This window comes from Protopterus annectens, chromosome 1.part0, assembly GCF_019279795.1.
Source record: "Protopterus annectens isolate FY-2018-M chromosome 1.part0, PAN1.0, whole genome shotgun sequence".
Classification (NCBI taxonomy): Eukaryota; Metazoa; Chordata; order Ceratodontiformes; family Protopteridae; genus Protopterus; species Protopterus annectens.
Genome location: NC_056725.1, coordinates 1,139,640,795 through 1,139,653,471, shown reverse-complemented (window position 1 = coordinate 1,139,653,471; position 12,677 = coordinate 1,139,640,795). Strand labels below are relative to the sequence as shown.

At 40.4% G+C, this 12,677-nt stretch overlaps 1 protein-coding gene across 4 annotated transcripts in view; it reads right to left on the bottom strand.

The window, feature by feature from the left end:
• USP45 (ubiquitin specific peptidase 45) overlaps positions 1–12,677 on the bottom strand; it is a 2,611,314-nt gene that overhangs the window by 2,189,816 nt on the left and 408,821 nt on the right. For all 4 annotated transcript variants that reach the window (XM_044065130.1, XM_044065122.1, XM_044065103.1 and 1 more), the window contains exon 3: positions 11,848–12,014. In XM_044065130.1, coding sequence (XP_043921065.1) covers positions 11,848–12,014 — 167 coding nt within the window. The remainder of the gene's footprint in view (positions 1–11,847; positions 12,015–12,677) is intronic.

Below are 12,677 nucleotides of genomic sequence, written 5' to 3'. Positions count from 1 at the left end.
ATCAGGAGTCTAAATAGGAGATGCTTGTTCAATGGTCCATTAAGGGTCTCTATGTTTTTAACAATGTCTGGCAGCCTGGCACTGGGGTGCAGAAGGATGGAGACTTTACTGAAAACCCAAATTACAGAGGTTTACTTAGAGGCTCTGACATTGGAAGAGACATGCAATGAGGGGGGAGGGATAAAGGAGTGTGGCCCACTTGCCTCTCCAGGAAAGGGGGTGTCATGATTTTGTGTGCACTAAGGGGCAAACTGGGTGGTGCAATCTCACTGGTGGAGACTAGAGAAATAATCTCACAAACTCAGAGGTGGGTCAGGGCCGCTTGGGGGAAAAAAAGGAAGTGAGGGGTTACCTTCCATGTATGGCCCATCACATGCTTCTTCTAGCACCTAGCCGAATGTATGCAAGTTAGGATGAGGGAGAATATAAGAAAACATGTGAACCACCCCTGAAGGCTGTCTAAATGATGCCTCTCCTGGTTGACCATCACCCCAATGAAGGAGAATGAACAGGCCAATTGGCCAGAATTATCTGACAGGGACAAAGCCTTCAGTCAGGTATCTCTCTGTATTACAGAACAAGTAGCTTCTGTCAATGACGTGCCTACAGCATCACAGTCTCAAGTGCTTGGTCACCTGGAAAGGGATGTCACACAAGTCCAGCATTTCTTGCTTCAAATCCTCGTCTTCAATGTCCTCTGCCTTAATCCTCATCCTTTCCAGCAAGGACTGCCGGTAATTAAGCACGTGAGGTTGACAATTTAAGACTCTGAAGTGAAGGGCAGCAGGAAGTTAATCCTTTCTTCTCAAATCTATTGACCGCTCCAGTCTCTATCATTAGGATTATTATTCCTGGTAAGAACTGGGGTACCTCCTTTACTGGGGTCCAAAGACACCACATCTGGATTCACCAAGGGATTCCTGTAAAGGTACTTATTGGAATCCCTGACTATGACAGACTGGTCAGGCTTTCTAAGAACAGGTGGAAGGAAGGGTGTCAGGCTCCATTGATGCAAAGTCAATTACTTCCTCCAGGATATCTAGCACTGGACAGACAGCTAAAGTTTAACTTCAAGCAAGCCCATAAAACTATACCTTTGCTGGGCTTCAGACTTCTTTAATTCCCCACTGGAACACCTCCTTCATTCTATGAATGCTGTTCCAAAGGAAAAGTTCTCTGAAGAAGAAGCACAGAAGTCTCTCTTCAATGTCAGAATTATAGTTTTCAGTGGCTGGAATCTGGTCCACAGCTTCTGAGCCATGGGTATCAGAGTCCTACTCTGGAGGATCCGCCATTCCCTTTTTGGAAGGGGGCCACACACAATTCAAGTCAGGCCTCCTACTCTTAAGGAAAGACAAAGTATTTAGCCAGCTCGGCTAAGGACTGCCCAGCCTAGGTTAAAGCAATTGGGAACGTCCTCATGTACAAGAATAGTGGAGATCCCACCTTCCTTTTGTCATATTACAATGCAAGTTTCTGATGCCGAAGTGACTTCGGCCTCACGAAGTGTGTTGGGTATGTCGGTCTGGTAAAACAAAGGAAAAACTTATGGCATGAATACCTGCAAAGAGCCATCCCAGAGGCCTCAGCTGAAACTGACTCGGCAAACAGGAACAACAGGAACTGAGAAAGCTTTTTACTTTATGCAGTGTGTGTCATTCAAAACATCCTTGGTTTTCCAGTGCTTCTCCATTTCGTTAAACTGAATGGAAAGACTTGTGGAGGATTTGGTTATCATATTTCACAAAATTAACTCATTGCTTCCTACAAGAGCATACTTGTCAGGAAATCCAATTTGCTGTGTAGCCTCTGAGAGTACACTCATTTTAACTGGAAAGTTCTGTTTGCTCCTAAGATGAGTACACCTGTCAATAACTTTCTATTGTCTCATAAAATAATACGCTTACAGATCACCAATTAAGCTACATGTTTAATTACGGTGGGATCTGCGAGTACTGAATAAAATATATCTTACTTTGAGAAAACATACCAAAAAATGGCATTAAACAAACCTCGACACACATTTTGTTCCTCTGTGCCTTTTGCATCTAGAGGTAGCAATACCACCAATGTAAATCATAATCATTAAATAAACCTTGACACACATTTTGTTCCTCTGTGCCTTTTGCATCTAGAGGTAGCAATACCACCAATGTAAATCATAATCATTAACTTTTTACGTCCACATAAAAAATGATGTAATAAAACTACATTATAAAATTCACTGGTGGCATTCTGTATAGCCACGACACGTGATAATTTTCTCCACTCTATAAATGAGTGTTGCACAGCTGGAAGCCAATGACAACTCTGTTTTCCAATCCTACAGTCAAATTTCTCCACACAAGTGCAGCAAAGGTGTGACTTTTATTGCCTCCAACAAGGTCCACTCATTTTGGTAATAAGCAGCCTCCCTGGAATGTTTGTTCTACATTTAAAACAAATGCTCCCAGAAGACTACTTATTACAGAAGCCAAACAGTCATAGGTTCAAAGGTGTGTACTAGGCTAATGGCCCTAGAACCTTTAGAAGTCTAGCTCATAGGATTACCCTGGCATTGTGCCACCTGACATTAGTTCTCAGTGCCTCTGTTGAGTAGAGCCACTGGAGTGATAACTGGGGTGAATTTTCTATTTTCCATCCACTCATCAAGATTTCTCTTGAAGAGGGCCACTGAGGTGCTCAGTTTGACATGCATGGGAAGTCTATTCCATAGCATGGGCAGTCTCTGGGTTATGAACCTGTCCCTCCAGCATGTTCTGTTGATTGTGGTAATGAGGTTGAGGTCTCTGGAGCGTGGGGTGTGGAGGTATTGGGATTTCTTTAGATGTAGCATTTCTAACAGAGCTGGGTCAGACATGGCTTTGTAAGTCAAGCAGAGATTGCTTCTAAGTAGGCAATATGAGACAGAGAATAGCTGGAGTTTTTTGAGTCTGTCCATATAGGACAACTGTTTAAGGCCTAGGAGCATCTACTGTATATTTCCTATTAATATTGTAAAGGTGTTTCCTGATTCGGTCTCCAAGGCATCTGCTAGCCTTTCCTGCACGGTAACAACCACAGGTCTGACAGATAGCAAGACATACCAAATTCTGTGTGCCACAATTAGCAAACAAGCCACAATCAAAACCCCCATGGGAAACTGGATGCACAAACAAACCATCAGCACCAACACAACCACAAACATTGCAACCCCCACAGGGAAAAGCCCCCCACCCACCCACTCCATTACCCAAATCATCCTTCACATTCAACGGTCTACAGCAGAGCAATCTCCCAAGCGAAGGGGCACTCCTGAGCACAAAACACGGTCAAGCATCAAGCATATTCCCACACCCACCGTCAGACACCAGAACACCCCAGTGCCTCTCAACCACTTCACACACTGGATCCACATCACTGGAACAAGTCAAACACATCCCAAGTCCATTCTCAGAGCCAACTCCACAACTGTCAGATTCCACACCATTGGTGTCAAAGAATGGTCCGTCTCCATCCCATCTGCAAGCAACCACATCACCTTGCACCTGCAGAATCTCAGAGCCACTGCATCCTCGATGTCCAAACTCATCAGTTAAGACATCAAAAGCCTCATACCCTTGACCATCCCCAGTATGAAGTAGGGCATTACCATTAAATTTACAAGACAGATTACTGTTAGGCACCATGCATAAGGATTCCAAAAACACTGTAGTGAAGCTGCTACTGACAGACGCATTTCTGCAAGTACGATGCATGTACAGTTGTACTGAATGGCAACTGAACTTGACAGGTGTGCAGGTCATACAACCACCTGCAGCTGGTGTACACACATGCCTTTCTACATGAGCTTGCAGTTGGGGTGCTGCAATAGGTTGAACACAGCTCTCAACTCATGGCATTTCTATACTGTAAATCAATGAAACAACTAACATGCACTATATACTCCTGATGGCACTGAGCAAAAGTATGTTATATTGGGAATTAAGTATTTGTTCCTTCATTCGATTTCAAGGTCCAACCACTGAACCACAGACATCTGCATCTTAAGAGATGTGTACATATATAAAATACAATTTTAACTGAAGTGCAGCAGTTTAGACACTGGATGCCAAAGGTTTATACCTAGCAGATACTAAAGAAAAAGCCATTGTGAAAAACTTATGATCAACAAATGTTACTTATCTGAAAACATGACTTGCATTACTTAATACATTAATATGACAGGCTCTTTCCACATCTGACAACCTTATATAACTTAATTGATGGGCGTGTGTGTGTGTGTGTGTGTGTGTGTGTGTGTGTGTGTGTGTGTGTGCACCTGTGTATAAGGGATTTAATTAGTTGCACTGTACGAGTCTGACAACAAACAACTGAAGATATCACTGTAGCTATTTATTTGCTCATCATTTGATCACAATGAAACATCTGAGGTGTGCACAGCCAATAAAGAGGAAACAACTGGTGGGCACATCTGTGTGTGTGTGTGGGGGGGGGGATGAAATGGTTTGCACTGTACACATTTGACCCTAAAGAGATGAATATATTATTGTGGATATTACATATGTATTCATTACTTTGATCACAGATGTCTGAGGTGCTGACAGCCAATAAAGTGAGAGAGAGAGACAGACAGAGCGAGAGAGTGCATGTGTGTGTGTGAGTGTGAATGTAAGCACACATACAGATGGTTACTTGGCAGTAGCAGTAAGGAGGCACTCTCTCTATATATTAATGCTTGACATGAACAACGATTTGCTCTTTCCGTTTTACCCCAGTCTAACATCAGTGTGGTACACAGAAGACGACTGTCTTTTGGCAGGGGGGTAAGGAGAAGAGGATTCATGCAAATTGAAATATATAGGAGTGGCTATTTTTTATTTCACTTTCATCCCAATCTAACACCTGAGGAACATACAGGATGAGACTTTTTTTTTTTTTTGGGGGGGGGGTGCTCATTTTCCCCAGATATGATGCGTGTATCAGTTTACATGCAACTACCATTGTGCCAAATAATGTGACTATTTCCTTACTCCATTAGGGTGTACTGAATGGTTGGAGGTAAAAATCTGAAGAGTAATACAAAGTATGAAAAAAAAAGAGAAACAAGTGGTCTGTCAAGATGGTACAGTCAAGGCCAGTATCACTACTTTGTTATCAGTGTGCACTGTGTGTATATCTTTTATCTTAAATATCTCTGGATGTTGTTGTAGAGTGTGACAGCTGCAACTTTTGTTATTGTACACAATAACAGAAAATTAAAAGGCATTTCTATTGCTGCCTCCTTCTTCCCTTAGCCAGTCAGTCACAGCCACAGTTAACACTCATTGTAGAGGGTCACTATGCCTTTGAGCTAGTGCTGGCACTAAGTGGAAGTACAAAGCACAACGAGTAATAAATGCTAGTGATATTTGCATATTAATGTTAATACTTCAAGAATGGTAACTGTGGCTGTAAAGATCAATGCGTCATCTCCAAGTTTAACTAATTTAGCACATTTGTTCATTGAAGAACACAGCACGAGTTATACATCAAGAGTTTACTGTTGGTGCAAATTACAGAAAATGCCATGGGTTATGTTATCCTTCAGGAACTCCTAAAGAATCAAGCACTCAGTTCAATGAAAATAATATGGGCAAACTTCTGCTTTTGCCTCAGAAAACAAGTTCCCCTAACTCTTGCAATACTTTGTGTACTACCATCAGGGATGCAAGTAACTGGGGAAAGATGGATAACAGACCTAGCTTATTTTCACTGATGTGATACTCAATTCTTAAGAAGATGCTGACATACAGTATAACCATTACATTTCAATAACATGTACTAGCAACCATCAATACCTCATGAAGTGTACATCTCAAGTAACATCCACTTCTTTCCAACACCTTTTTAGGGTTATGGTACCCACAAATGGTGGGTAAGATATATACACACTGAATTATGCAGCTTTGTTTGATTTTTACAGTTATGAATATCAGCAAAATTAGTGTCAGAAATTGCAGCTATGGCATTAAATAATAAATAGTGATGAATATTAACATTAATAAATGCAAGAACAAACACAATGGTATCAATATTTGCACAGTAATGGTAGCCTAAGTATGAGGGAGCAAGTGGCCATCTGCAAGTTGATATGAATTATGATGTGTGTGTGGTGAAGCAGTGCATGTGATATGTCCAATCCATGAAGTACTAGAGACTGTGATCATGCTTGCTTTAATAAAGCATTACTGGACTTGACAGAAAGAGTAGAAGCACCCACGAGTGCAGATGATGATAGCAAAATAATGACACAAGGAGGTAGGTAATGTGCATATCCTGAGCTAAACAGCCTTGCTTTTCCCACAGTTATGAATAGTAGCAGACTGTGCATATTTAAAGCAATAACTCAAGAAAGGAACCCTCAGCATTAGCCAGCAAGCTGGCAAGTGGAAGGTGTATTGATCTGATTGATCTGGTATATGTACACAATGAAACTATCACTATGGGAAATCTATGTCTTGAGCAACTGGAAAGTTAGCAGATTATGAAAATTATTAAACATTTTCCATTTTTTAATTGATAATGCAAATATTGAGCATGACAGGGAAGGTGGGGGGGATATGCAAGTAATTAAGTGTAAAGACAAAAAATGACGGCAAATAAAGTTGTGCAAGAAAATCACATCCAAAGATACAACTACTTGTTTTGGAAGCAAGTTATTAATATTAGTAATGTTCAGATATTGGGATATCTCATGAATAGTGTAAGCATGCACACATAGGATCATAGTGAAAAAAGATACACAACGGAAGATATTAACATGCACATATTCTGAGCTATATGCCTTTTTCTCCATAGTTATAAATATTAGCAATATCTGTGCGTTAATAACAGTATGTCATGAATGGTACCGCTGACATTAGTTAGCAAGGTGGCATGTGGATGTTGCGATCATTTGGTAACTGTGCACAGTAAAATCATCTCTGTGGCATGTACAGATCTTAAGTAATTGAAAATGATACATTGTAAGGGCCCAGCTTAATACAATTAGCTCTATGCCCGCCATCTTTTCCACTGAACAGACAGGAAAAAAAGACTTGCATTCCTTTTACTGGCACACAAACCAGGTGGCCAGACACACGACAGACACACCCTCCTCCTGTCCCAGCCACTCAGGTCTCGTTTCTGTGCCCTGCCCCCAACCCTCCCTCAACAGAATTTCTTTTAAACTGTAACAAACTGTTTGCTACTGTGAGGCTGCCAGCCCAGCCAGCTGGAGTTTTGGAAATAATTCTATGTCATTTGTGAATATTAATACGAGTCATATGCTTGTCTTACAAATGTAAGAAAACTATATGTTATGTGGATATTAAACTACTGGTGCAGAAGTGTGTGTTGAACTGTATGTTATGTAATGAGCTTCAAGAATGTAACCACAGTGTACCCTGCTGGAAAAGAGCAGAAATGTACATAAACTATATGCCTATGCAAATGTATATTTTGATGGTACAGGCTGAAACATACAGAGCTAACTTGCAAACCCTCAAGAAAAGCAGAGAGTTTTACGACTGTGTTTATTTCAGTTTCAAGACAGCTAGGAGACAGGATGTATACAGCTAGAAGTTCCTTCTATTGTCTGGAAACAGAAATAATTACAGGTTTCAAATGTAAAAGTGTAACTGTTTTACGATTTCCAGTTCTAGGCAAACATTTGAGAAATAAGTATTTTTGACACAGAGGTGCTAAATTTTAAGTTTCAGTAAGCCTGGGAAATGAAGGCAGATGTGACAAAGAGTGATGTCATCCAGTTGACCCAGCAGTAATGTGTTAATTAATTTAAGAACTATTTCTCAGAGAAAGTCTGGGCATTATTTGTCTTTGGACCTGGAAACACCCTCTCATCAGCACTTCTGATTTGCTAGATTACAGTAATCTCTCTTAGAGATAGATAGAAATATAGTAAGATTAGTTTATATGTTTTCTGTATTTATGTGAGATTGTCCTGTAATGTTTTTTTAAAAGATTTCCTGTGATTCTGAACTCTGTTGGCACTGTATTGAGTTACTAAGTATTGTCTTGTTCTTTTATTATTTTTATTACACATATCTAAAGCTTTATTTGTGGCTGGTTTGTTTAGAGATATTTAAGCTATTAGAGAGTACTTGCATATGTATTTGGTAACACTGTACAGGCCACTCCTAAATAGCTTTAAAAGTCTTGGACACACTTACCATTTGGATAATAGTAACATTACACAACAGAATTGGTCACCCTTTGTAAGGTTCTTAGAGTAGCTGATAATTAAGGGTGGTTGGTGGCAGTGATTACTACCTTATAGTTTGGCCAGAAGGGGACATAGCTAGTACACCGGTGCCAGTCTTCCCAGGAGTGTCTGTGTGTTTGTATATAAATTAAATCTCAAAGTGTGTGTGTGTGTGTGTGTGTGTGTGTGTGTGTGTGTGTGTGTGTGTGTGTGTGTGTGTGTGTGTCAGCTCCTTGGGCAGGGACACGAAGAATTGGTTGGACAGAGAGGGTGCTGGAGGTTTTGGCTTGACCACCCGGCTGAGATCTTAACCCTATAGCTGTGCCAATGGGAAGTCTTACTGGGGATCTGGAGAAAGAGGGAGAAACCAGCCCCAAACCAACTGTGATCTCTGTGTGCTCTTAAGGGAATTGTGTGTGAATTTGTCATCCTCTCAATGTGTATGTCCCTCACTGGTGCTAGTGGTGAGGATTGAGGCACTGTAACAAACAGTTGCTACAGTTTATACCCCACCTGCATGGAGTGGTACAGCATACAGGTTTTAGTTAAAACAAAAAAAAAATGTTTTCCCGTTTATACCACACGCGTACACTACAGTGCTCAGATTTGACCACAAATGCAATACTGGTTTTTAAAAGACAGTATTGCATTAACAAAAGCTCATGATCAACTAGCCGTGCCCCCAACACTTTGGGCCCAGTGAAGTTGCCCCTGTCGACCCACCCTAGCTATGTTACTGATCATGGCATACAATTCTGCCACTTATAGTTGCCATCTAAAGTGCATGGTCTTGTAGAAAACTGTTTCTCTGAAATACTGTAAACATATAATATGCATAATTTCTATCAGTCTTGCAATATCACAAAACAGCAGTGTGCTACCCACTTTTGTCATACATCACTTGTAACATCTTGATCATAATTCATTCACTAACATACTGGGTCTACCTTACACACTTAAAGAAAGATAGCCGTTTGTTTGGCCACAATATTATTAGCTTATGACAAGTGAAATACCACTATTCTTCTATAAATTTGCTACAGAAATTCAGCATCACCAAACAGACTTTCTATACTAACATAAGTGCATAACACATCATCTAATGGACTTTATAGCTTGCATTTTTTGTAACTTGCACTGTTTCTGGGACATCACAAATCATATGAGGTATGATCACAATACAGAATATGGCAGAAAATCTCTCAGAAAGGAAGGGTTTTCTTGTCTTAATCAGAAAGCAAGGAGATTAATTAACCTTCCGCTGCTCAGGACTGAATGAGTTATCTTCCAATACAATTTCCTTTGAAGAGTCAGTATCAGCCATTGGCCAATACAGAAAAGAAACAATTAATTCCCTATGTGGTACACATATGGTTGCTACAAGTAGGTTGACAGACAAACTGAGTGGTATGAGTAACATAGAGCTGCACAGTACACTGTGAGAATGATCTAAAGATGGCATTAACAGACTCACTTTTTATACCGCCAGTGTAGTGATGTGCTTGGTGGGAAGGTGCCAACCTCAGGCTACCTGCACACAGGATATCTGCAAAAAATGAGTATTGTAATGAGTGCTACCCTTAGAATACATGAGCTTGGGAGGAGGAGACTTATTAAAAAAAAAAAAAAAAGAGTGATCAGGTAGTCCATTGGCCACAGACAGATTACCTAACAAATATCTTACCACTTATTATAAACTGACCTCCCTGGTCGTACAATTGCTAAATTGTGGTTTATTTATTAACATGAAATAAATTCTTAGCGCACTTTACAGATTACCAGGTTTCAGTTTCATTTGTCTGATGTATGCTGACATATGATTTTGTGTAGGTTTCTATTTTTAGAAGAGTTCTAAAATTTTTATATAATCATCAGATTATTTTTAATTCTCTTACAATGCTTTTCTGTATTCCCTAGAAAAGTTGTAATACTTAAAAAGCAAACATTAGGATCTATGTAACTGCAGTGCCACCGTTTATGTGAAACCTAATCTTCCCATAGATAATGCAGGAAAGTGAAAGCGCTTACATTTGTTTATTAAAATACCGTTTTGTGGCTTTGGAGCAGGATTTTTTCTTCTTGCAATGTCACTTTTCGATGTTGGGCTTGGTTACTTGGATGACTGAAGCAGAGGGCATCTAGTAAATGCAGCATGGTGCTTGTTAGAGATGTAACAAGCACCTTGCCACAAGTTACTGGAGCACAGAATAGCTTTGATTTTTCCCTCTCAATCTGCAGATCTTATATTGAGGGGGCGGCAGCCTAGGAAACTGCCCATGGCTCCAGATGACCCTGCTATGGTTCTGGATCTGGTTATGCTGGACCACCCCCAAGTGTCTGAGTGGTCCACCTCCTAACACTTCACCCTTTGTATCTCAAGAGGGACAGTGCTGGCGATCTTTGATCTGGGCAATGGATGTGCGTGTAGAGCTTCTGTACCAGAGAAGGGATGGTCCCAATCTTCCCCCAAACAGGGAAGACAGTGAACTCAAGGTCATGGAATAAAAGGGTTGTTAGACTCTCACCCTGCCATGTGCCCAGTTTTACTTTACTTACTTACATATTATTTGTGAACTGCATGGGGGGGGCAGGTCTTTGGACTATGTGGAGGCACCGGTGAGCTCATCCTCTGGGACCACTCACAGTCCCTCAGAAGGAATGAATGGGCCAAATGGGTGAAGGTATAGAAATCAGTGGGTTGGTTAAGTGCACACTAGGGAAGGGCTATTAAAAAAAGGAAAAAAAAAATAAGTTGAGATCAGCTAGCCAGTCTGTTGAAAAAAAGGCATCTTAGCTTATTCAGGTAAAAATGAATGCTACCCAGGAATCAATCAGACCAAAGGGGGTACAGTGAAAATCACAGCAAAACATAAGGTGTTGTGGTATTATCTCAAGAAAGATAGTTGTGCTATGACCTTGATCAGATTTATGTAGTTGCAGGGTTGTTGTAGTAGAAGAAGAATAAGACCTGTCGCAACTCCTGAAGACTGCTGCTGGTGGAGGAGGATGAGGCCCAAGAGGCTTACTGAAGGCAAAGGGGAGTCCACTAATAGCTCTTGGGTAGAAACAATGGCTAAGCCCAGCAACAGGACCAAAACAGCTAAAGGGCAGGTATGAAGGCTGAAAAGAAGACCTTTAAGAAAGTAGTGTCACTGACTAGCCCTAAAGAGGAAACACAGTGATAATACCAACTAATGGAATCAGGCTTCATTCCTCAGTTACACAGATGTGAAAAAATGTGCATTAAGTCAAGTACATGGAAACCTGAAATGATGAAGAAAATAAGAAACTGCTACTCTAACAAAAAAAAACACAAATCAAGAAACTTTTATTACTCCATCCAATGAGGGAAATAACTGTACAGGAATGAGGTGGCTACAGAATAATATTGCAGGTGATGTAAGTAATACCTGCTGGTGAGATGTTCGCAATGCAGTAACAGTTCTGCCAGAAACATGGAAGAAGTGCCTAATTGCCTCCAAAGAAAATCAAGCCTCACAAGTGACCACAACAAAGCTCTTTACAGGATTAAAAATAGATTAAACAATGCAGATGGTAGGTACCATGACACAAATTTTTCATCAGGATGTTTGCCAAGCAAAACACATAAAGGAATTTCTTACCTGGTAACCACACTTCAGGCAAAGCCAGACATCAGGTGTTACTGAATCACCATCAAAGGATCTTCTTTCCTTGAGGCACTCTTGGCAAACAGACCACATAGCCTGACTGACTGTTTTCTTCACTTGGTTTACATCAACTGCTTGACTCACATGGTAACATGTTAAACCTACACAACAACAAAATGAAAAGCAATTACATATACTGAGCTGCAAACTATGTACTGTTTACCTGTAATATAGGAGCAGGAAAGCTTATACAGGGTCTTACTAATGTTTTACTTTAACTAAGACAAGTTAAGATTACTTTGACAGTGACAAAAATTGATTTATGACTTTTGGCAAGTATCAACATGTACACTATGTCCTCCTGGATAGACATCAGACAAATGACTTGGGTTTAATTTCAAATGAAATTCACATTTGAGGAATACTTTTACATTTCACAAAACTTCCACCAAATTCAAATTGGATGGGACTTGAGAAGAATCCATTTTTCTGTTGCACAGTCTGAGTTCAATGGCTCAGACACACAAAGGTACAGGCAGCACAGCACTACAACATCTTTGACTGGTGCATAGAGTTTTACTACAATAACAACTAAAGAGGGCTCCATTAGATAGATGTAGCATGGCCTTGTCAGTGACATGTGACAACAAGCAGTAGACAATACCCAACAGAAGTATTTTAAATGTAAACCTATGTCCTATCCCTCTAGCTGTCATTATAAGATTGCAGTCGTATCAAGGAAATACCTTTGTCTGACCCTATATATCCACCCATCATTATAATTATAAAAGACTGCTCCTATCTAAAACAGACCGCCCCTTTTA